Source organism: Rhinoraja longicauda, chromosome 29, assembly GCF_053455715.1.
Source record: "Rhinoraja longicauda isolate Sanriku21f chromosome 29, sRhiLon1.1, whole genome shotgun sequence".
NCBI lineage: Eukaryota > Metazoa > Chordata > Chondrichthyes > Rajiformes > Arhynchobatidae > Rhinoraja > Rhinoraja longicauda.
This window is the reverse complement of record NC_135981.1, coordinates 19188345-19210066: the sequence shown is the minus strand read 5'-3', so window position 1 is coordinate 19210066 and position 21722 is coordinate 19188345. Positions and strand designations below refer to the sequence as shown.

Sequence of the window (21722 nt, the reverse complement as noted above, 5' to 3'; positions counted from 1 at the left end):
TTAATTACTCATTTTGTTTTCAGTAGTCTTTTGCTATAAAAATAATTGATATATTTTACAATTGAACAAAAGAAGACAACTTTTTAAAGTGGGTTTGTTTCAAATTTTGAACCTTTATTTTTACTGATTTCTGACAAGGCCTTCCATCGGTCAGTTGATAGACAATAGACAATAGACAATAGACAATAGGTGCAGGAGTAGGCCATTCAGCCCTTCGAGCCAGCACCGCCATTCAATGCGATCATGGCTGATCACTCTCAATCAGTACCCCGTTCCTGCCTTCTCCCCATACCCCCTCACTCCGCTATCCTTAAGAGCTCTATCCAGCTCTCTCTTGAAAGCATCCAACGAAATGGCCTCCACTGCCTTCTGAGGCAGAGAATTCCACACCTTCACCACTCTCTGACTGAAAAAGTTCTTCCTCATCTCCGTTCTAAATGGCCTACCCCTTATTCTTAAACTGTGGCCCCTTGTTCTGGACTCCCCCAACATTGGGAACATGTTTCCTGCCTCTAATGTGTCCAATCCCCTAATTATCTTATATGTTTCAATAAGATCCCCCCCCTCATCCTTCTAAATTCCAGTGTATACAAGCCCAATCGCTCCAGCCTTTCAACATACGACAGTCCCGCCATTCCGGGAATTAACCTAGTGAACCTACGCTGCACTCCCTCCATAGCAAGAATATCCTTCCTCAAATTTGGAGACCAAAACTGCACACAGTACTCCAGGTGCGGTCTCACCAGGGCCCGGTACAACTGTAGAAGGACCTCTTTGCTCCTATACTCAACTCTTCTTGTTATGAAGGCCAACATTCCATTGGCTTTCTTCACTGCCTGCTGTACCTGCATGCTTCCTTTCATTGACTGATGCACTAGGACACCCAGATCTCGTTGAACTCCCCCTCCTCCTAACTTGACACCATTCAGATAATAATCTGCCTTTCTATTCTTACTTCCAAAGTGAATAACCTCACACTTATCTACATTAAATTGCATCTGCCATGTATCCGCCCACTCACACAACCTGTCCAAGTCACCCTGCAGCCTTATTGCATCTTCCTCACAATTCACACTACCCCCCAGCTTAGTATCATCTGCAAATTTGCTAATGGTACTTTTAATCCCTTCGTCTAAGTCATTAATGTATATTGTAAATAGCTGGGGTCCCAACACCGAACCTTGCGGTACCCCACTGGTCACTGCCTGCCATTCCGAAAGGGCCCCATTTATCCCCACTCTTTGCTTTCTGTCTGTCAACCAATTTTCTATCCATGTCAGTACCCTACCCCCAATACCATGTGCCCTAATTTTGCCCACTAATCTCCTATGTGGGACTTTGTCGAAGGCTTTCTGAAAGTTGAGGTACACCACATCCACTGACTCTCCCCTGTCAATTTTCCTAGTTACATCCTCAAAAAATTCCAGTAGATTTGTCAAGCATGATTTCCCCTTCATAAATCCATGCTGACTCGGAATGATCCCGTTACTGCTATCCAAATGATGGGACTCATTTATCTTACTCAATATACCACAGGTTGAAAAAAAAGGTTAGTAGTATGCTACAGCACAATTGTTATTGAGATCTACCAGGTGCTTAAAAGGGAACCGTCTTATTTTTATAAATCCTAAAGAGTTACTCTCTGATGTGATTAAGCTCTTGTCATTGGCACCTCAAAAATCAACGACTATAATCAGTGGATAGACAGAAAATGCTGGAGTAACTCAGCGGGTCAGACAGCATCTCTGGAGAAAAGGAACAGGTGATGTTTTGGGTCGAGACCCTTCTTCAGACTGAGAGTCAGGGGAGAGGGAGACACAGAGATAAGGAAGAGTAAGGTGTGAAATTGAGAAAAAAAACAAGGATGTAGATCAAGGAAAATGTAGAATAGATTATTGTTAGCTAAGAGGTGACAACGAAGCAGACAGAGATAAAATGTAATCATGGGGACAGTCAGACTGGCCGGAGAACTGGGAAGGCGGAGGGATGGAAAGAGAGGGAAAGCAAGGGTTACTTGAAGTAGAGAAGTCAATATTCATTCCGCTGGGGTGAAAGCTGCCCGAGCAAAATATGAGGTGCTGTTCCTCCAATTTGCACTGGGCCTCACCCTGTAATTTCACAGGTCTCAATCAGTAGTTTCTGAATGCCCGCTTTGATAGCAGGCAAAGTGGGATGGGCTTTAGCCATTGGCGAAACGCTTACAGAAATGTTTTGTGATAGGGTCTCGCCAAATGTCCAATGGAAAGGTTGCAATGTATAATATTGTAGGAATGGTTAAATAGCCGATAGGAAGGCATGACTGGCTGTGTAAAGCTGCATAGAACATACAAACCTCAGCTACAGACCTTCATTGGCAGGAATTATTACAAGTGACGCAATTATTAAAATACAATATTTGAAGATTCATTCACAGACCTTGTCTTCAGATGTGGTCATTGACCTTTTGGTAGCATTACATTTAGGTCCTTGTTTCCTGAAGTTAACCACCAAGGCAATCTCCTCCCATTGGATCACAGTGTACACGAAGTCTTCTTTCCCACTTCCCACCTCCTCCAGCAACACCTTGATTGAACTTCAGAAGATTTTATGCAAAGTACACTTCCATGTTGTTATTCATCGTGTTTTCCAGGTCAGCTTATGGAATGATTCCTGGTACTGCTTTAACCTTAACAAAGCCCTCATTTATGAGTTTTAAGCAGTGCTTTTTTTTGAGACAAAGTGTCGGTATGCACCTTTAATAGACATATGGGTCTCATGATCAGAAAGTAAGATAATGACATTTGAATTTTTAGAAGTGTCACTACACCGTATTGGACGCACCTCCACAATATAAAAGCACTGGTTTTAATCAATGAAGTTGCATCCAGCAGTCAGAAATATTTAGTGTTAGTTATATGGTCTAATTTTAATGAACACATCACATTTATTTGCTATCAATAAGAGTACGGTAAGAATCACACATCATTATCCAGAGGTTTTATGCAGAATCGGATTGTAAATACTATTTGAATCAATCAAGAGAAAGCACAATCACCAAAACATGGCAAACACAAATATTGATTAGTCCATCTCCAAAATGGAGGTTATAAAAATCAGTTTATGTAGATGAGGTGAAAAAAAAATGCAGAGCACATTGTGGCATTCTGTATTACTGAAGAACAGTCTTGTGTAAGATCAACAACCAGTAACCTTAAGCATGTATTAGATATTCTAGAGCTATAGTTTGGAATAAAGTAGACTATGAAAAGGAATTGTATTCAAAGTCAGTTTTTCTATAGTAACATTGATCAACAAAAATATTTTTCATATCATTCCTAGAATTTTTCATTGACGGCATTGGAAGTTTGCTTGTAGGATTTTGCAAAAATGTCAACATTAACCATCAGGTGAGAGGAGTAAAAGAGAAATCCCTAAAGGAGGTTGAAAAGAAATATGCTACTTTTAGGAGTTTAAACAGAAAAGAATTCCAAACCCGTTTGGATATAATCTATTTCAAAAATCGCCTTAAATGTTATACCCGGAACAGAATCTGAGGGGCTCAATTGCAATTGACATTTAAAGTGCTGCACCTGTTAATGTTGCTTGAACTAATGAATTTTATTGCTAAATAAGAATGAACTCAATAAAATGATGGACACAATTACAATTAGTTTATATGTCTCAAAATAAATGTTTTTAAAATGATTGTGATTCTTTTAGCTGATTACATCAAGTTGTTTTCTTTCTCCAGCTACAGATTAGATTTCATTTTAAGGTTAGAATTTAAGTTCCATTGAACGTTTATTAGTTCCGTTTTAAAATTGATTGTGATTCTTTTAGCTGATTACATCATATCATATCATATATATACAGCCGGAAACAGGCCTTTTCGGCCCACCAAGTCCGTGCCGCCCCAGTGATCCCCGCACATTAACACTATCCTACACCCACTAGGGACAATTTTTACATTTACCCAGCCAATTAACCTACATACCTGTACGTCTTTGGAGTACATCAAGTTTTGTTTTCTCCAGCTACAGATTAGATTTCATTTTAAGGTTAGAATTTAAGTTCCATGGAACGTTTATTAGTTCCGTTCACTGGTTGCATTCGTGGCCTGCCGAGGTCTTCCCTCCCCATGACACATGCCATTACACCAGCATGGCACCATTGCAAGGAGTTTTTATTTAAGCTTGTCGAGTATTAACCAGAAAGTGAAACCCGTGGTTCACTCCAAAACAAAGTGAAGGTAGCTTTCCCCTCATGAATGTCAGAAACATGAATCTTTGGAATTTCATCAGGCAATCTCACTCAGATTCATTGACCAAAGGAAAGCAGTTTATATTGACCTACTGTTTTCTAAATTCTGCCTTCATTGCATGCAATTGCAATTTTAATACACTTATGATTTTTGGCCTATTGCTTATCTGATTATTTCAGCCACCCCCTCTGTCCAAGTCTTTTGGAAATATTTCACGAGTTGGTTGTCAATGCATACTCGATAATATATTCTGTATAAGTACTGTATATCATTTAAATAATATATTTTGATAGAGTTTCATTTAAATGTTAACTACAAAATCAACCAAGCTTTGAATCTTTCTGTCATAGGTTGTCCATTTTAAAGCTAGGGTCCAGCAAAGAGCAAATCAGCTTATTCCAAATTCCTTACCTAATCAGTCCCAAATCTGCTTATATTTGCCAGTTATTCCAAAGATGGCTAAAGATGAAATTAATTCAAGTGAATGTTTTCTTGTATGGTGACTTTACTGAGCACAGCCTGCTCTCACAACTATTAACATGAATTACATAAATGTCAACCAACATAAACCCCTCAGAGACTTTGATGCCACCGTAAGGGCTTACAGGAAATCTAATGGGAGATCAGCAACTCCCATTCACTTATCCAAATTCTGAAACTAGCGACTCAAGAAAAAACTTTATGATACTTTAAGTAGTTAGGACCTGGAACAGACTGCTGGGTTTGTGAGTAGTACATGGTACTGGTAAATTTGATTGTGAATCAAAAAGAAATTGGATCAGTACTTGAAAGAAAATTACCTGAAGGGCTAGAAGAAGATGCAGGAGAATGCGCAGAGATATCAAAGATTTAAAGGGCCAAATGGTCATCTCCTGTGCAATAATCTTGCAGTAACAAGTTTATACACCTGCATCCAATGTACACTCACAACTCTGAAAAATCTTCACGCAATTACTTTACATCTTCCATTCTTTTAAAATGATATATTTACAACTCCCTGACTCGTGCAAATTTAATTTCATCATCTAAGTTAGGAATTAATTATTTTCTTGACAGGTTTATTCCAAAGATAGACACAAAATGCTGGAATAACTCAGCCAGTCAGGCAACATCACAGGAGAACATAGAAAATATGTGCAGGAGTAGGTCATTCAGCCCTTCGAGCCAGCACTGCCATTCAATAGGATCATGGCTGATCATCCAAAATCAGTACCCTGTTCCTGCTTTTTCCCCATATCCCATGATTCCATTAGCCACTAAGAGCTAAATCCAACTCTCTCTTGAAAACATGGGTAGGTGACGTTTTGGGTCTGCACCTTCTTTCCAACTGAACTGAATAAAACAGAGGTAGACACAAAATGCTGGAGTAACTCAGCGGGTCAGGAAGCATCTCTGGAGAGAAGGAATGGGTGACGTTTCGGGTCAAGACCCTTCTTTAGACTGATGTCGGGATGGGGCAGGACAAAGGTAGGATGTAGTAGGAGACAGGAAGACTAGTGGGAGAACTGGGAAGGGGGAAGAGGAAAGAGAGGGACAGAGGAACTATCTGAAGTTAGAGAAGTCAAATGTTCATACCGCTGGGGTATAAACTGCCTAAGCGAAATATGAAATGCTGTTCCTCCAGCAGGCTGTGAAGATATCAAATGGCATGTTGGCCTTCATAGCGAGAGGATTTGAGTATAGGAGCAAGGAAGTCCTACTGCATTTGTACAGGGCCCTGGTGAGACGACACCTGGAGTATTGTGTGCAATTTTGGTCTCCTAATTTGAGGAAGGACATTCTTGCTATTGAGGGAGTGCAGCATAGGTTCACCAGGTTAATTCCCGAGATGGCAGGACTGACATATGATGAAAGAATGGATTGACTTGGCTTATATTCCTGGAATTTAGAAGGATGAGAGAGGATCTTATAGAAATTCTTAAAGGATTGGGCAGGCTAGATGTAGGAAAAATGTTCCCGATGTTGGAGGAGTCCAGAACCAGGGGGTCACAGTTTAAGAATAAGGGGTAGGCCATTTAGGACTGAGATGAGGAAAAACATTTTCACGCAGTTGTGAATCTGTGGAATTCTCTGCCACAGAAGGCAGTGGAGGCCAATTCACTGGATGTTCTGGAGAGAGTTAGATATAGATCTTAGGGCTAACGGAATCAAGGGATATGGGGAGAAAGAAGGAATGGGGTACTGATTTAGGATGATCAGCCATGATCATATTGAATGGCGGCCAGGCTCGAAGGGCCAAATGGCCTACTCCTGCACCTATTTTCTATGTTGCTGTGTTGATAATCAATAACTGATTATGGGGGGTTTTGGATAATACTCTAAACATTTTGAACTGCAATGTTATTTTATGCATGTAATTATCTTTATAATCTGTTCAATTGTATGGTTGTATAATTTGATCATATTCAATCATTGAATAAGAATGTTAAAATTTAATTTTAGCTTTCTATAGAAACTTTGTAAAAGCATGCTATGACATAGAATTAATAAAGGTGCCTTACAATCTATATACTAAAACCCTCGTTTGTTTGTTTGTTTGTGATCAAACTTCAGCCGAATAGGTACACGATAGTGCAACAATTTTAGGCCCACCTTACTCACCATCATCACTTTAGTGATAATGCAAGTAGTTTTATTGAAATCGGTGTTATATATTTAAAGCTATTCACATTTTAAAGTTTAAATCTATCTCCTAGGGAGGGAGGGGGGAGGGAGAGGGGTGGAGGGAGGGAGGATAAGGGGGTTTGGGGGGATGGATTTGGGGGGGAGGGGAAGGGTAGGGGGTGGAGTGGGGGGAAAAGGGGGAGGAGGGTGGGGGTGAGGGGGAGGGTAGGAGGCGGGAGGGAGTGGGGGAGAGGGGGGACGGAGGGGGAGAGGAGGGAGTTGAGGAGGGGAGGGGAGGGGAGGGGGGGAGGACAGGGTGCTGCACCAATGCAGGAGAGGTTTGGGCCCAACGGGTCCACGGTCTGCTAAAATCCTTATTTAAAGTTAGCTTTCCATAGAAGACACCGGGATAGAGATGTGAATTATGTTTCACAAAATACAGGGGCTGGGGGATACTGTGGAATCACAATCACACTTTATTAGCGGCTTGAAGCTCCCGACCAGTCACAACCTGAGATTGTGAGCTCCTTGATATTAAAATCCGCAGGCCGCATTGGAGCGTCGATCCAGGCAAGGAATTGCACGCTTAGCTGTAAAGTCCACGGCCCCGCGGTGGGGCTCAAAGTCCGTCCCAGGTAAGGCCTCCAGCTCCACGATGTTAGGCCGCAGAGCGACCGGAGATACGATCCGGAAAACAATCACATCTCCGGCAAGGTAAGAGATTGAAAAAAAGTTTCCCCTGACCCCCTCCCCCACCCCCCACATAAAACCAACCAGAGAACAGTTACACAAACTTTTAAAACTTACCAAAAAGTTCAAAAAGGACAGACTGTAGGCGAGGCAGTCATCGTGCAACGCCCCCTGGTATTTTTGAAGGGATATTGTGGAAAGAAAGAAGTGTGTGAGAGTTCTTGGGTAGGTAGGAGGTGAGAGAAAGGGACAGCGGTGGTGCGGGTTAATTGAAAATGGAGAATTCAACGTTCGTGTTATTGGGTTGCAAAACATGAGGTGATGTTTCTCTAGTTTGCAGTTTTATTGTAGGATATTCACATTGAACAATTAATAAAAGTGTTGCAATTGATCCAAGTTTGTTCTGTGTTATCTCTCTTTGGCATTGTTGTACTGATGTATTAATATAAAATGTTTAAATCAAGAAAATCACTCAAATATCTGCTAATACTAAAAAAAAAAAACAATTTTCCCAGACATTTGAAAAATAACATTCTGTATATCTTTATTGCTGCCAAGCACAAGAATTAGAAATCAAAACTCTTTGGTCAGATCAGATAAAGATAATACAAATCAGAAGATTATGTACAGAGCTGGACTGCTGGTCAGGGAGAAAGCAGATTAAATAAGAACTTTACACAAAAAAAAATCACTGTTGATGTAAATGTTTGCAGTTGGAATTCTGATAAAAGCTAATAAGTAAAAGAAAATCCATCCATTGTTCCTCTTTTAATTATTTTGCGAATCTCCACGAGTTTTAAAAACATCCTAGCATATATATGACCCTTTAATTCTGGCCCTTATTCCTTCCCAAATTTACTTGCTCTATAGATAATTGTAATGCTTTTAGTTGTCAAATATGGGGTTCTGGAATTTCCTCCACGATCCTTTCCAACACTAACTTTTCATTCTTTTAAGGCACGCTGTAAAACCAATTGCTTTCAATATTTGGTCATCTGTCCTTCAGTAACATTTTTGTTTGATAACGTTCCTGTTACCACAATAAACATTGCAATGTTGAAGGTATGAATAAAAATTGTTGGTGGGTTAAATTTAAATACATTGCTTAGCAAGTCTGCTCTACAAATATAAAATAATACCAAAAAAAAAGGTCCTAAAGAGAACAGATATTCTATTCCTAAACAGAAATTTAATCTGATAAATTTGAGAACCCAATTAAACTCAAATTTACTGCCAGCAAAGTTAATAGAAAAAAAAAATATTATCTGATGTTCCTCTCATTTAGAAAACACCTCTAACCAAATTTCTCTCCAGAAATCTTTGTTAGGATCATCCTAATTTTGCTCACCCCAATTTTACCTTTCCAACACAGATGGTTACTCCCTAACTAAACAACTAATAATACAAACTTCTGTTCAGATGACATCGTTTTTTTGAGAAACTTATAAACTGTTCATTGGGCATTTATTTGTTAAAAAAAGTTATGAAAATACATCAAATGCCACATTTCTGATATTCTATTCGGATTTCTCAATGCACTTTTCAACCATCTTGGGAACAAATGATTCCAGAAAATGAAAGAATGAAAGAATTCGACAAATAAAGTGCATTCTTGAATTGGGGTAACTCTGATAATAGTCCTTGTGTCTTCATTACCTCCAACCAAAAAGGCACTGAACCTAAAGGTTATTAATGGGGAGGATTTATCTCCCTCTCCCCCCTCTCTTTCCCCCCACTTCCCCCTCTCCTCCTTCCCCCTCCCCCTCTCCCCCTCCTCTGTCCTACACCCCTCTCTGTCCTACACCCCTCTTCCCCCTCCCCTCCTAAACCTCTCCTCCCCCACTCGCCTCCCTTCCCTTCTCCCCTACCTCTCCCTTCCCCCTCCCCCCTCCTCTCCCACTCCCCCTCCCTCACCTCCTCCCCTACCCCTCCCTCCACCCTCCCTCCCCTTCCTTCTCCCCCTCCCCTTCCCCCCTTCTTGCACCCTCTTCACCCTCCCTCCCCTATTCCTCCCCCTCCCTCCCCCTATTCCTCCCCCCTCCCCCACCTACACCCCTCTTCCCCTCCCGCCTCCCCTCCCTTCCCTCCTCGCCCTCCACCCCTCCCCCCACCCCTCCCCCACACTCCCCCCTCCCTTCCCCCTCACCTCCTCCCCCTTCCTCCACCCTCCTCCCCTCCCCTTCCTTCTCCCCCTCCATCCCCCCTTCTTTCCACCCTCCTTCCTCCCTCCCATCCTCCTTCCCCCTCCCTTCACCCTCCCTCCCCCCCATTCCACTCTCCCGTCTCCTTCTGCTCTCCTCCCCCCTCTCCTCCTTGTCCCTCCCCCTCCCTCCCTCCCTCCCTCGGAGATAGATTTAAACTTTAAAATGTGAATAACTTTAAAGGTACAACACCGATTTCAATGAAACCTCTTCCATTATCACCAAAGGGATGACGGTGAGTAAGGTGGGCCGAAACATTGTGCGTTAACTTGCACCGTTTTGGCTGGAGTTCAGGAACAAACAAACAAACAAGAGTTTTAGTATATAGACTAGACCAAGCGGACCCGTTGGGCCCAAACCTCACCTGCATCGGTGCAGCACCCTCCCCTTCCCCCCCTTCCCTCCCCTCTTTCCCCTCCCTCCCCACTCCCTCCTCCCCTCCCTCCCTCCTCCACTACCCCTCCCTCCACTTCCCCTCCCCCCCACTCCATCCCCCTCAACCCCCCTTATCCTCCTCCCTCCCTCCCCCCTCCCGCCCCCTCCCTCCATCGGAAATAGATTTAAACTTTAAAATTTGAATAACTTTTCAAATATAACACAATTAACCGTCTTCCATTAGAAGAATGGAAGTAAGGTGGTGAGTAAGGTGGGCCTAAAATTGTCATGCTGTCGTGTACTGTTTTGGCAGTAGTTCAGGAACAAACAAACAAACAAACGAGAGTTTTAATATATAAATAGATGAAGAGGCATATGAATATTTTCTGTATCACAGGCACAAGTGACCATTATTGCTGTTGGGTACTAATGTTCTAGCATTAGAGAGGCAAGGGTGATTAATTCTCATGTACACCGAAATGGAACAATGAAATTCTTACTGTGTAAGAAGGAACTGCTGATACTGGTTTAAACCGAAGATAGATACAAAAAGCTGGAGTAACTCAGCAAGACAGGCAGCATTTCTGGAGAGAAGGAATGTGTGATGTTTCTGGTCGAGCATCACAGGTATGTAAACACTGTACTTAATATATATATATATATATACAGCCGGAAACAGGCCTTTTCGGCCCACCAAGTCCGTGCCGCCCAGTGATCCCCGTACATTAACACTATCCTACACCCACTAGGGACAATTTTTACATTTACCCAGCCAATTAACCTACATACCTGTACGTCTTTGTACGTCTTATAACATAATCTACAAAGGATCAGGACCCTTCTTCAGACTCAACCCAAAACGTCACTTCACCTTGTTCTCCAGGGGTACTGCCTGACCTGCTGAGTTACACCACCACTTTCTGTCCTTCGTTTGTAAAGCAGCATCTGCAGGTCCTTGTTTATACCGAATCCAGCAATTATTTGGTTTCTTTACTTAAATGTCTCAATAATTGGTTAAATGTCAGATTCTATCAAAGGTATAATTGTTATGTTGTCATCATTATTTCAATCTGGGCGGTGCACACTGGTTGAGGAGTTGTTCTCTGTTTTTAATAAATCATTGTAGTCAAGAGGTGTAGAACTCCAAGACGTACAGCGACTCAAACAATCTACACATTAATGACACTTAAATTTTGCTTTTTTTGGACCAAGTACGAATGATAACAACTTTAAGTTCTTATTTTCTTCACCTGTGCCCGTTTTGCTTGAATTGCTCTGCTTAAAAGGCATTTTTCTACAGCTACAGTTTCGTATTCAAGGGAAATTCAAGGTAGGATTGCTTATTTTTTAAACTGCTTTGCAAAATATTTTGATCTAATGAAAGCCCATATTAAAGCAGCAAACCTGCTAGAAATACTTACGTTTTCAATGGACTAGATAAAGTTTTGAAGAAATGTGGAAATTAGGAGATAAAGTCATGTAGGATATGTTTTTCTCTGCAACAGAGAAGTGGTGTGTTCCTGAAACGTGCTACCAAGTATGGTGGTGGAAGTGCCGTTTAAAAGGTTTTGAAACAGGTGCATGGATTTGCAGGGAACGGAGAAACATGCATCACTCCAGGTGCAGTCTCACCAGGGCCCTGTACTCCACTGATACTGACTGACCCACCGAGTTACACCAGTACTTCAGGTCTTTCCTTTGCAAAGCAACATCTGTCGTTCCTTGTTTGTACAAATACCCGCTCAGCATTTTGTTTTCTTTCATGTAGCGTATAGCGGCCAGCTTCTCATGATAAATATGTCAAATTTCAGTTTGCATAAACTTTGGTGGGGCTCAGTCAGTATTGGAACTGTTTTCGCCATGGTGCGACACAAAGCAGTCACGAACCACACATCGTCAAGAGGAAGGACAGGTCAAACAAACGTTTAGTTTAGTATAATTGAATTGAATTGAATTGAATAAATTTTGTTAGCCAAATATGTATACACACAAGAAATTTGCCTTGTGCTTTGCTCGCAAGTAACACCACGATACACAGTAGACAATTAAAAATAAAACATTATAATTTAAACATGTGAAGAATGAAATAAAATACCAGAGCAAAAGGAAGCTACAGACTTTTGGCTGTTGAGTAGAGCTAATGCTCGGGGAATTTATTATCATCTGTACCGAGGTACAGTAAAAAGCTTTTTTGTTGAATGGCCCTTAAATTATATTCCCTTCGTCCAAGGAATAGGACTGAGTACAAATTATGACAATTCTACATTCTTATTTTCTTTTCCTGCATCTGATTTTCTTGAATTGCTCTGCTTAAAAGACAATCTTTCCGCAGCTAAAGTTTCATACTCAACAGAAATTCAAGCTAGGTTTGCTTATTTTTATTTGCAATGAAGTTGATTGTAATGGGGGATTCTGTACGAAGTTTTAAACCCAGACTCAATGTGCTTCTACCTTCTTAGTGTGAATTGACTCCTCACCTCATCATTCAGAGGCTGTGTTTTTCATAAGGTCATAAGGTCACTTTCCTTTCATTCTTCCAAAGCAAAATAGACAACATCTACAGCACCTTAACCACCAACGCACCTGCTCCCCCTCAAACCACCTGCCCCCCCTTATCCTGTCAACCCCTGCCTCAGTTCTCCCCAGTCTCCACCACCGACCTCTCTGACCTCTTCACAGGAATAAAAACTGCCACCTGCTCTCTGGACCCCATCCCCTCCAGCTTTGTCAAGGCCTGCCTTCCTGCTCTCTCTCCACTTATCACTGCAACAATAAACTCCTACCTGTCCACTGGCATCGTCCCGCCATCCCTCAAAATCGCTGCTGTCACCCCCATTCTGAAAAAACCTGGTCTCAACCCTGACACCCCAAACAACTTCAGACCAATCTCCAACCTACCCTTTCTGTCCAAAGTTTTGGAACGTGCTGTAGCTTCCCAACTCAAATACCACCTCTCTACCAATAACCTGTATGAAACTTTCCAATCCGGATTCCGCTCCAACCACTGTACTGAAACTGCGCTCCTCAAAATCACAAACGACCTTTTCCTCTCCTCCGACGCTGGCAACCTCAACATCCTCATCCTACTTGACCTCAGCGCCGCCTTTGACACCATAAATCACTCCATTCTCCTCACCCGACTTGAAACCTCCTTTAATATCACCGGCACAGCCCTATCCTGGTTCAAATCTTACCTCTCTGACAGGCACCAGTTCATCTCCATTAACAACTGTAAATCCCCCACCGCTCCCCTCCCCCAAGGTGTCCCCCAAGGCTCAGTCCTTGGCCCCCTCCTCTTCATCCTCTACCTGTTCCCCCTTGGTCAATTAATCCGCCGTCATGGTCTCAACTTCCACTGCTTCGCCGATGATATCCAGCTCCTCATCTCCATCAAGTCAATCTCCACCACCACACACTCTACACTGACAAACTGCATCACTGAAATAAAATCTTGGCTTCAATCAAATTTCCTCAAACTCAACTGCAACAAATCTGAAATCATCATCATTGGTCCAAAAACGCTCACCAAATCCACCCAAAACTTCATCCTCAATATTGATGGTCTCCCAGTATCCACCTCCCCTCACATCCGGAATCTTGGAATCATCTTTGATCAAACCCTCTCCTTCGACAAACACATCAAACACATCACAAAGACAGCCTTCTTCCACCTCAAAAATATTGCCCGTCTCCGTCCATCCCTCTCCTCCACAGCTGCAGAAACCCTCATCCACGCCTTCATCACCTCCCGTCTGGACCACTGCAACAGCCTCCTCTATGGCGCACCCTCAAAAATCATCAGTAAACTTCAATACATTCAAAACTCCGCTGCCCGCCTACTCACCCACACCCCGATCCGTGACCATATCACCCCCGTCCTTTACAAACTCCACTGGCTCCCCATCCCCCAGAGAATCCAGTACAAAATCCTCCTCATGACCTACAAAGCCCTCCATAACCTGGCGCCATCCTACCTGACCGACCTCCTCCACAGGCACACTCCCACCTGCTCTGCTGCTGCCAATCTCCTATCCCCCCACATCCGGACCAAACTCAGATCCTGGGGGGACAGGGCTTTCTCCATCGCTGCTCCCACCCTATGGAACTCACTACATCAAACCGTCAGAGACTCCTCCACACTCACCACATTCAAAACATCGCTGAAGTCTCACCTGTTCAGTACTGCCTTCAACCACTGAAGGTCACCTCACCTTCTGTCTCCTTTCTCTGTTTGTTTACTTATTTATCTATTTATTCACTTCCCTATGTTCTCTAAATCCCTGTAAAGCGTCTTTGAGTATATGAAAAGCACTATATAAATGTAATGTATTATTATCATAAGTTATAGGAGCAGAATTAGGCAATTCGGCCCATCAAGTCTACTCTGCCATTCAATCATGGCTGATCTCCAGTTCCAATACTGATCTCTCCCTCCTAATCCCATTCTCCTGCCTTCTCCCCATAACCTCTGACACCCATACTAATCAAGAATCTATCTATCTCTGCCTTAAATATATCCACTGACTTGGCCTCCACAGCCATCTGTGGCAAAGAATTCCACAGATTCACCAAACTCTGACTAAAGAAATTCCTCCTCATCTCCTTCCTTAAAGAACGTCCTATAATTCTGAGGCTTTGAGCTTTAGTCCTAGACTCTCCCATTAGTGGAAACATCCTCTCCACATCTACTCTATCCAAGCCTTTCACTATTCTGTATGATTCAGAGGTCCCCTCTCATTCTTTTAAACTCCAGCGAGTACCAAGCCCAGTGATGACAAACACTCATCATAGGTTAACCTACTCGTTCCTGGGATCATTCTTGTAAACCTCCTCTGGATCCTCTCCAGCGCCAGCACATCCTTCCTCAGATATGGTGCCCAAAATTGCTCACAATATTCCAAATACGGCCTTATCAATGCCTTATAGTGCCTCAACATTACATCCCTCTTTTAGTATTCTAGCCCTCTTGAAATAAATGCTAGCATTGCATTTGCCATCCTTACTACTGATTCAACTTGCAGATTAACTTTTGGGGAATCCTGCACCAGCACTTCCAAGTCCCTTTGCACCTCTTATTTCTAGATTCTCTCCCCATTTAGAAAATAGTCTATGACTTTATTCGTACGACAAAAATGCATGACTCCACATTTTGCTACACTATATTCCATCTGCCACTTCTCTGTCCACTCTTCCAACCGGTCCAAGTCCTTCTGTAGAGTCCCAGCTTTCTTTACACTACCTGCCGCTCCACATATTTTCATATCATCTGCAAATTTGGCCACATAGCCATCAGTCCCCTCATCCAAATCATTAATATACAGTCTTATCAATATATTAATATACGGTCAGTCTAACCGGTTCTCATTATTCTGCTTTGCTCCCTTCTTGTGTAATACTGACAAATTTTCAATCATCTCGAACCACTCCTGAATCTAGTGATCTTGATATATCACAATTAAGTCATAATTGGTCGGTCAGGTAGGATGGGGCCAGGTTATGGAGGGCTTTGTAGGTTATGAGGAGGATTTTGTACTGGATTCTCTGGGGGATGGGGAGCCAGTGGAGTTTATAAAGGACGGGGGTGATATGGTCACGGATCGAGGTGTGTGTGAGTAGACGGGCAGCGGAGTTTTGAATGTATTGAAGTTTATTGATGATTTTTGAGGGTGCGCCATAGAGGAGGCTGTTGCAGTAGTCCAGACGGGAGGTGATGAAGGCGTGGATGAGGGTTTCTGCAGCTGTGGAGGAGAGGGATGGACGGAGACGGGCAATGTTTTTGAGGTGGAAGAAGGCTGTCTTTGTGATGTGTTTGATGTGTTTGTCGAAGGAGAGGGTTTGATCAAGGATGATTCCAAGATTCCGGATGTGAGGTGAGGTGGTCAGTCTAACCGGTTCTCATTATTCTGCTTTGCTTCCTTCTTGTGTAATACTGACAAATTTTCAATCATCTCGAACCACTCCTGAATCTAGTGATCTTGATATATCACAATTAAGTCATAATTGGTGCACCAGCACCGAGCCCTGTGGAACTCTGCTACTCGCTGGCAACCAACCAGAAAATGCCCCCTTTTTTGCAACGTTGCCTTCTGCCATCCAGCCAACGTGCTATCCATGCTAATATCTGCCCTTTGATACCATGGGCTCTCATCTTCATTAGCGGCCTCACGTTTGGCACCTTATCAAGGGCTTTCTGAAAATCTAAGTAAACAACATATACTGATTCTCCTTTCACGATCCTGCAATTTTCTTCTTCAAAGAATTCCAGCAGATTTTCCAGGCAAGACATTCCCTTCACAAAACCATGCTGACTTCGGTCTACTTTCACATGAACTCCATAACCTCTTCCTTTACAATGGATTCTAAAATCTTAACAACCACAGAAGTCAGTCTAACCGGTTCTCATTATTCTGCTTTGCTCCCTTCTTGTGTAATACTGACAAATTTTCAATCATCTCGAACCACACCTGAATCTAGTGATCTTGATATATCACAATTAAGTAATAATTGATGTTCAACAAATTCCCTCTTGACATCAGTTATCATGACGAAGGTATTTATTCACAAAAAGCTGGAGTAACTCAGCAGGTCAGGCAGCATCTCAGGAGAGAAGGAATGGGCGACGTTTCGGGTCGAGACCCTACTTCATGACAGTCAGTTTAGAGCAATAATAACCTTCAATAAGGAATGTGGTTCACCAACTCCGCAATCGTATTAGTTAGCTTGGACCAGGCAGTATTCACCATATTTCGTAATCGCCTTCGCTCCTGGGTGTTTGAGTTGGCAAACTAGGCTGTTATTTAACTGTCACACCTTTTTTCTAGGATTAAAATATCGAATACGAAAGAGCTTTGCTTTAAAGTGAGAGGGGCAACGTTTAAAAGAGGGCAGTGGTTGAATCCAGATACGTTAGTGGCATTTAAAAGACCAATTAACCTACAAACCCGCATGGCTTGTGGGAGGAAACTGGAGCACCTTGAAGAAACCCGCACGGTTACAGGGAGAACATACAAACTCTGCAGAGATAGTACCTGACGTGAGGGTCGAACCCTGGTCTCTAGTTTACTGTGAGGCAGCAGATATGCCAGCATTGGCACTGTGCCATACGTTCATCAGTTCACAAGTGATAGGAGCAGAATTAGGTAATTCGGCCCTTCAAGTCTACTCCGCCATTTAATCCCTCCCTTCTAACCCCATTCTCACTGCCTTCTCCCCATAACCCCTGACACCCGTACCACTGAACTACTTTAATTTAACTTCCTCAGCTGCCATCGAATTCAAATTCTGATCAATTACTACTGTAGTATTATGGTTAGGTTTAAATATTGTTTTATTTATTTAAATCATTGTTTTATTTGAATTTGATTCTCAAAATGTTTTAATTTTATATCACATTTCTTTTTCAGCATGCAGTACAAGACCTATTCCCTGATTTTCATGCTAATTGGCTTGGAAGCATTTCTCATGATTTTTATCTTGAAACTGGACATTATTGGGTCAAGCCTTTTGTTTCAGGATGAGGAAAAAAACCCCACCCTTGATTATATGCACTTAAACCTGAAACCATGGCAAAAATTAAAATTTCTCTCTCCATATGGAGGGAACTGGTAAGCCTTTATAACATATTAGACCAAGTGGACCCGTTCGGCCCATTCCTCATAGAAGGGGGACAGGGAAGGGGAGAGGGTATGATTGAGTGAGGCCTGGACCCAAAGCCTCGCTTGTATTGTAGCACCCTCAACCCCCCACTCAATCCCCCCTTATCCCCCCCTCCTCCCCCTACTAACCCACTCCATCCCCCCTAGCCACCCCCACTTGCCCCTCCCCTGCCCCCACCCAGGAACGCGGGGGGGTGGAGTGGCTGAGTGTTAGACCAATGCAGTAGAGGTTTGGGGGAGTTTCAAAAGGGTTCAGGGGGGATGAATTGGGTGAATGGAGGGTGGAAGAGAGGGGGGATAATGGGGCTGGGGGATGGAGTGTGTGAGAAGAGGATAAGGGGGTGGGTTGTGGGGGGGATGATAAGGAGTTGAGGATGGAGTGGGTGAGTGGGTCTCTTTAAACAAACAAACAAAAAAACCTGAAACCAATTTAAGTTAATGCAGCACAGGTTTGGGGGAGTTTTAAGGGGGATTAAGGGCGGAATGGAGTGCGTGAGTGGGGCTCTGAAGAAAAATCCTAAACACAATTTCAGTTAATGCAGGAGAGGTTTGGGGGAGTTTTAAGGGGAGGTGGGAATGGAGTGGCTGAGTAAGGGGAGGGTTTTAGACCAATGCAGTGGCGGTTTGGGGGAGTTTTAAAGGGGGTTCAGGGAGGATGAATTGGGTGAATGGAGGGTGGAAGAGAGGGGGGATAATGGGGCTGGGGGATGGAGTGGGTGAGAAGAGGATAAGGGGGTGGGTTGTGGGGGGATGATAAGGAGTTGAGGATGGAGTGGGTGAGTGGGGCTCTTAAAAAAAAAAAAAACCTGAAACACAATTTCAGTTAATGCAGCACAGGTTTGGGGTAGTTTTATGGGGAGGGGGGGGGGGGTTGAGTTGGGAATGGAGTGCGTGTGTGAGGGGATGGGGTGGCTGAGTAAGGGGAGGGTGTTAGACCAATGCTGTCGAGGTTTGGGGGAGTTTTAAAGGTGGTTCAGGGAGGATGAATTGGGCGTATGGGGGATGGAGGAGAGGGGATAAGGGGGCTGAGGGGGGGATAAGGGGGTTGAGGTGGGTTGTGTGGGGGATGATAAGTGGGGTTGAGGGGGTGTGGATGGAGTGGGTGAGTGCGGCTCTTTAAAAAGCCTGAAGCCAATTTAAATTAATGCAGCACAGGTTTGGGGGAGTTAAGGGGGATTGAGGGGGGAATGGAGTGCGTGAGCGGGGCTCTGAAAAAAATTCTAAACACAATTTCAGTTAATGCAGGAGAGGTTTGTGGGAGTTTTAAGGGGAGGTGGGAATGGAGTGGCTGAGTAAGGGGAGGGTTTTAGACCAATGCAGTGGCGGTTTGGGGGAGTTTTAAAGGGAGCTCAGGGGGGATGAATTGGGTGAATGGAGGGTGGGGGAGGGGGGGATAAGGGGGCTGAAGTGGGTGAGGGGAGGATAAGGGGGGTTGAGGTGGGTTGTGGCGGGGGATGATAAGTGGGTGTGGATGGAGTGGGGCTCTTACAAAAACCTGAAACCAATTTAAGTTAATGCAGCACAGGTTCGGGGGGTTTTAAGGGGGATTGAGGGGGGAATGGAGTGCGCTCCCCACCTCCCCCCTCCTCCTCCTTCTCCCCCCCTCCTACTCCCCCCCCCCTCCTACCCCTCCACCTCCCCACCCTCCTCCCCCCTCCCCCAGTCTATCCCCTTCACCCACTCCATCCCTCGTCACCATTGCCGTCTGTCGGGTGGGTGCCCCCCTCACGGAGCGGGTGAGGCGACTACACCTCCCGGCGGTCTACACCTCCCGGAGTGGCAGGCGCGAGGCATGCCGGGACGGGCGGCTGTGCTCCGGGGGGGTGGGGGTGGGGGTGGGCGCGGGGGGAGCGCATTAGTGAAAGGTCCGGGGGGGGGGGCGGGGGAGCGCATTAGTGAAAGGTCCAGGGGGGCGGGGGAAGCGCATTAGTGAAAGGTCCGGGGGGTGGGGGGGGGAGCGCATTAGTGAAGGGTGGGTGGGGGGTGGGGGGGAGAGCGAGCTGATCTGTTGAAGACGTGCGGGTCGCATTGCATTGTGAAGTCACACGCTGAACACCGGCGGGGAGTGCGAGCTGATCTCTCATAGGTGCACGGGTGCCATTGTGACGTCACACGCTGAAGCCCTTCAGGAAATGGGTTAGAAATGAAAATTTTAAACTTAAAAATGTCTCTAGCTTTAAAAATGTAGCTTCATTTTGAATGAAAGTCGTTTTAATATATGGCCAGGATAATGGTGAATATGGTGGTGCAAAAATTGTAGCGCTTTGGTGTACCGTTTTGGCTGCGCGAGCGTCAAAAGATAAGCTGTCCACATACACACAAACACACGGACACAGAGTTTTAGTAATATACTAGCAAAGAGGGCCCGTTGGGCCCGTCCCCACACCCCCCATTCTCTCCTCCCCCAGCCCCACTCTTACTCTCCCCACACCAGGGAGGGAGGTGTGGAGGAGGGAGGGGGGAGGGATGGCGGGGAGGGTGAGGAGAGATTGGGGGGGAGGTGTTGAGGGGGGAGGGAGAGAGGGGGACCTCCCCTTTTCCCAGTACCCACACCCCCCATTCTCTCCTCCCCCAGCCCCACTCTTACTCTCCCCACACCAGAGAGGGAGGTGTGGAGGAGGTAATATATAGAAGATAAATAGATAGATAGAAGATAGATAGATAGAAGATAGATAGATACTAGACCAAGTTGGGCCCGTCCTCGTAGGGTTTCCATTGTAACCTGGGGAAATCGTGTTTTTTCCTTTAAAATAAAGTGTTCCAAAAAAAAGAATCTCAATGGGGCGAGAGGAGGGGGAGGTGGAGAGGGGAGGGGTGGTAGGGGAGTGGTGGGTGAGGAGGGGGGGAATGGGGTGGGGGAGACACTGACACCGTCCTGCCAGCGGCCATCAAATTTCTCCTTCACTGTGGTGCCGTGCTCCTCCAGGGGAGGGGGAGCGCAATTAAAGGCGGTACAGGGAAGGGGAGAGGGTGTGACCGAGGAGCCCTGGACCCAAAGTCTCTCCTGTATTTGTGTAGCACCCTCAACCCCCTACTCAATCACCCTTATCCCCCCACCCCCCACTCTCCCATGACCCCCACTGTCCCTCCTCCCCACCCCACCCTGCCCTCCTCCCCAGTCCCACTCTCCCTCCCACCCCCACTCGCACTCTCCCCACCACCCCTCTTTCCACCACTTTCCCCTCCCCCACCCCCTATTCTCTCCTCCCTCAGCCCCACTCTCACTCTCCCCACCCCCCGTTTCCCCCACTCTCTCCTCCCCCCCACCCCCCGTTCGCCCACTCTCTCCTCCCACCCACCCCCATATTCTCTCCTCCCCAACCCAACTCTCTCTCCCCCAGCCCCAATCTCACTCTCCCCCACCCCCTCTCTCCTACACCCCTCCTCACCCACCCCGCCTCCCCACACCCTCATCCCCCTCCCACCCCTACCCTCCACCCACTCTCCCCACCTGCATTATCACTCTCACTCTCTCCCATCCCCACTCTCTCCTCCACCCCACCTCTCTCCTCCCTCCACCTTCAACCCCACCCTCCCATCCACACTCGCCCCACCCCCATTCTCACTGTCCCCCTCCCCCACCCACTGTCCCCGCTTCCCCACCCCCACTGTCCCCCTTCCCCCCACCCCCACTCTCTTCCCGCCACTACCACACCCCTTCCCCCATTCTCCTCCCCCAGCCTCCCCATCCTCCCTCATCCTCCCCCCCTTTCACTCCCTCTGCCTCCTTCCCCCCACCCACCTTCTCCCCCTTTCCCTCCCCCCACTCTTCCCTGATCCCCACTGTTCCCCGCTCCCTTTTCCCCCAACCACCCCCGCTGTCCCACTCTCCCCTTCGCCCCACTCTCTCCTCGCCTACTCTCACTCTCGCCACCCTTTCCCCACCTCCCCCTTTCCCCCACTCTCTCCTCCCCCCCACCCTCACCCCCCTCCTACCCCCACCCTTCCCTCCACCCA

At 45.4% G+C, this 21722-nt stretch overlaps 2 protein-coding genes across 3 annotated transcripts in view; both read left to right on the top strand.

Annotated features, from left to right (window-relative positions):
- Positions 1-3720, top strand: part of LOC144607548 (beta-1,4 N-acetylgalactosaminyltransferase 2-like) — a 41655-nt gene extending 37935 nt beyond the window's left edge. For both annotated transcript variants that reach the window (XM_078424445.1, XM_078424446.1), the window contains one exon: positions 3319-3720. In XM_078424445.1, the coding sequence (XP_078280571.1) occupies positions 3319-3533 (215 nt within the window). In that variant the 3' untranslated portion in view covers positions 3534-3720. The remainder of the gene's footprint in view (positions 1-3318) is intronic.
- Positions 3721-4779: 1059 nt separating this feature from the next.
- LOC144607564 (beta-1,4 N-acetylgalactosaminyltransferase 2-like) overlaps positions 4780-21722 on the top strand; it is a 42965-nt gene continuing 26022 nt past the window's right edge. The window contains exons 1-2 of the mRNA XM_078424459.1: positions 4780-4833; positions 7392-7479. Coding sequence (XP_078280585.1) covers positions 4780-4833; positions 7392-7479 — 142 coding nt within the window. The remainder of the gene's footprint in view (positions 4834-7391; positions 7480-21722) is intronic.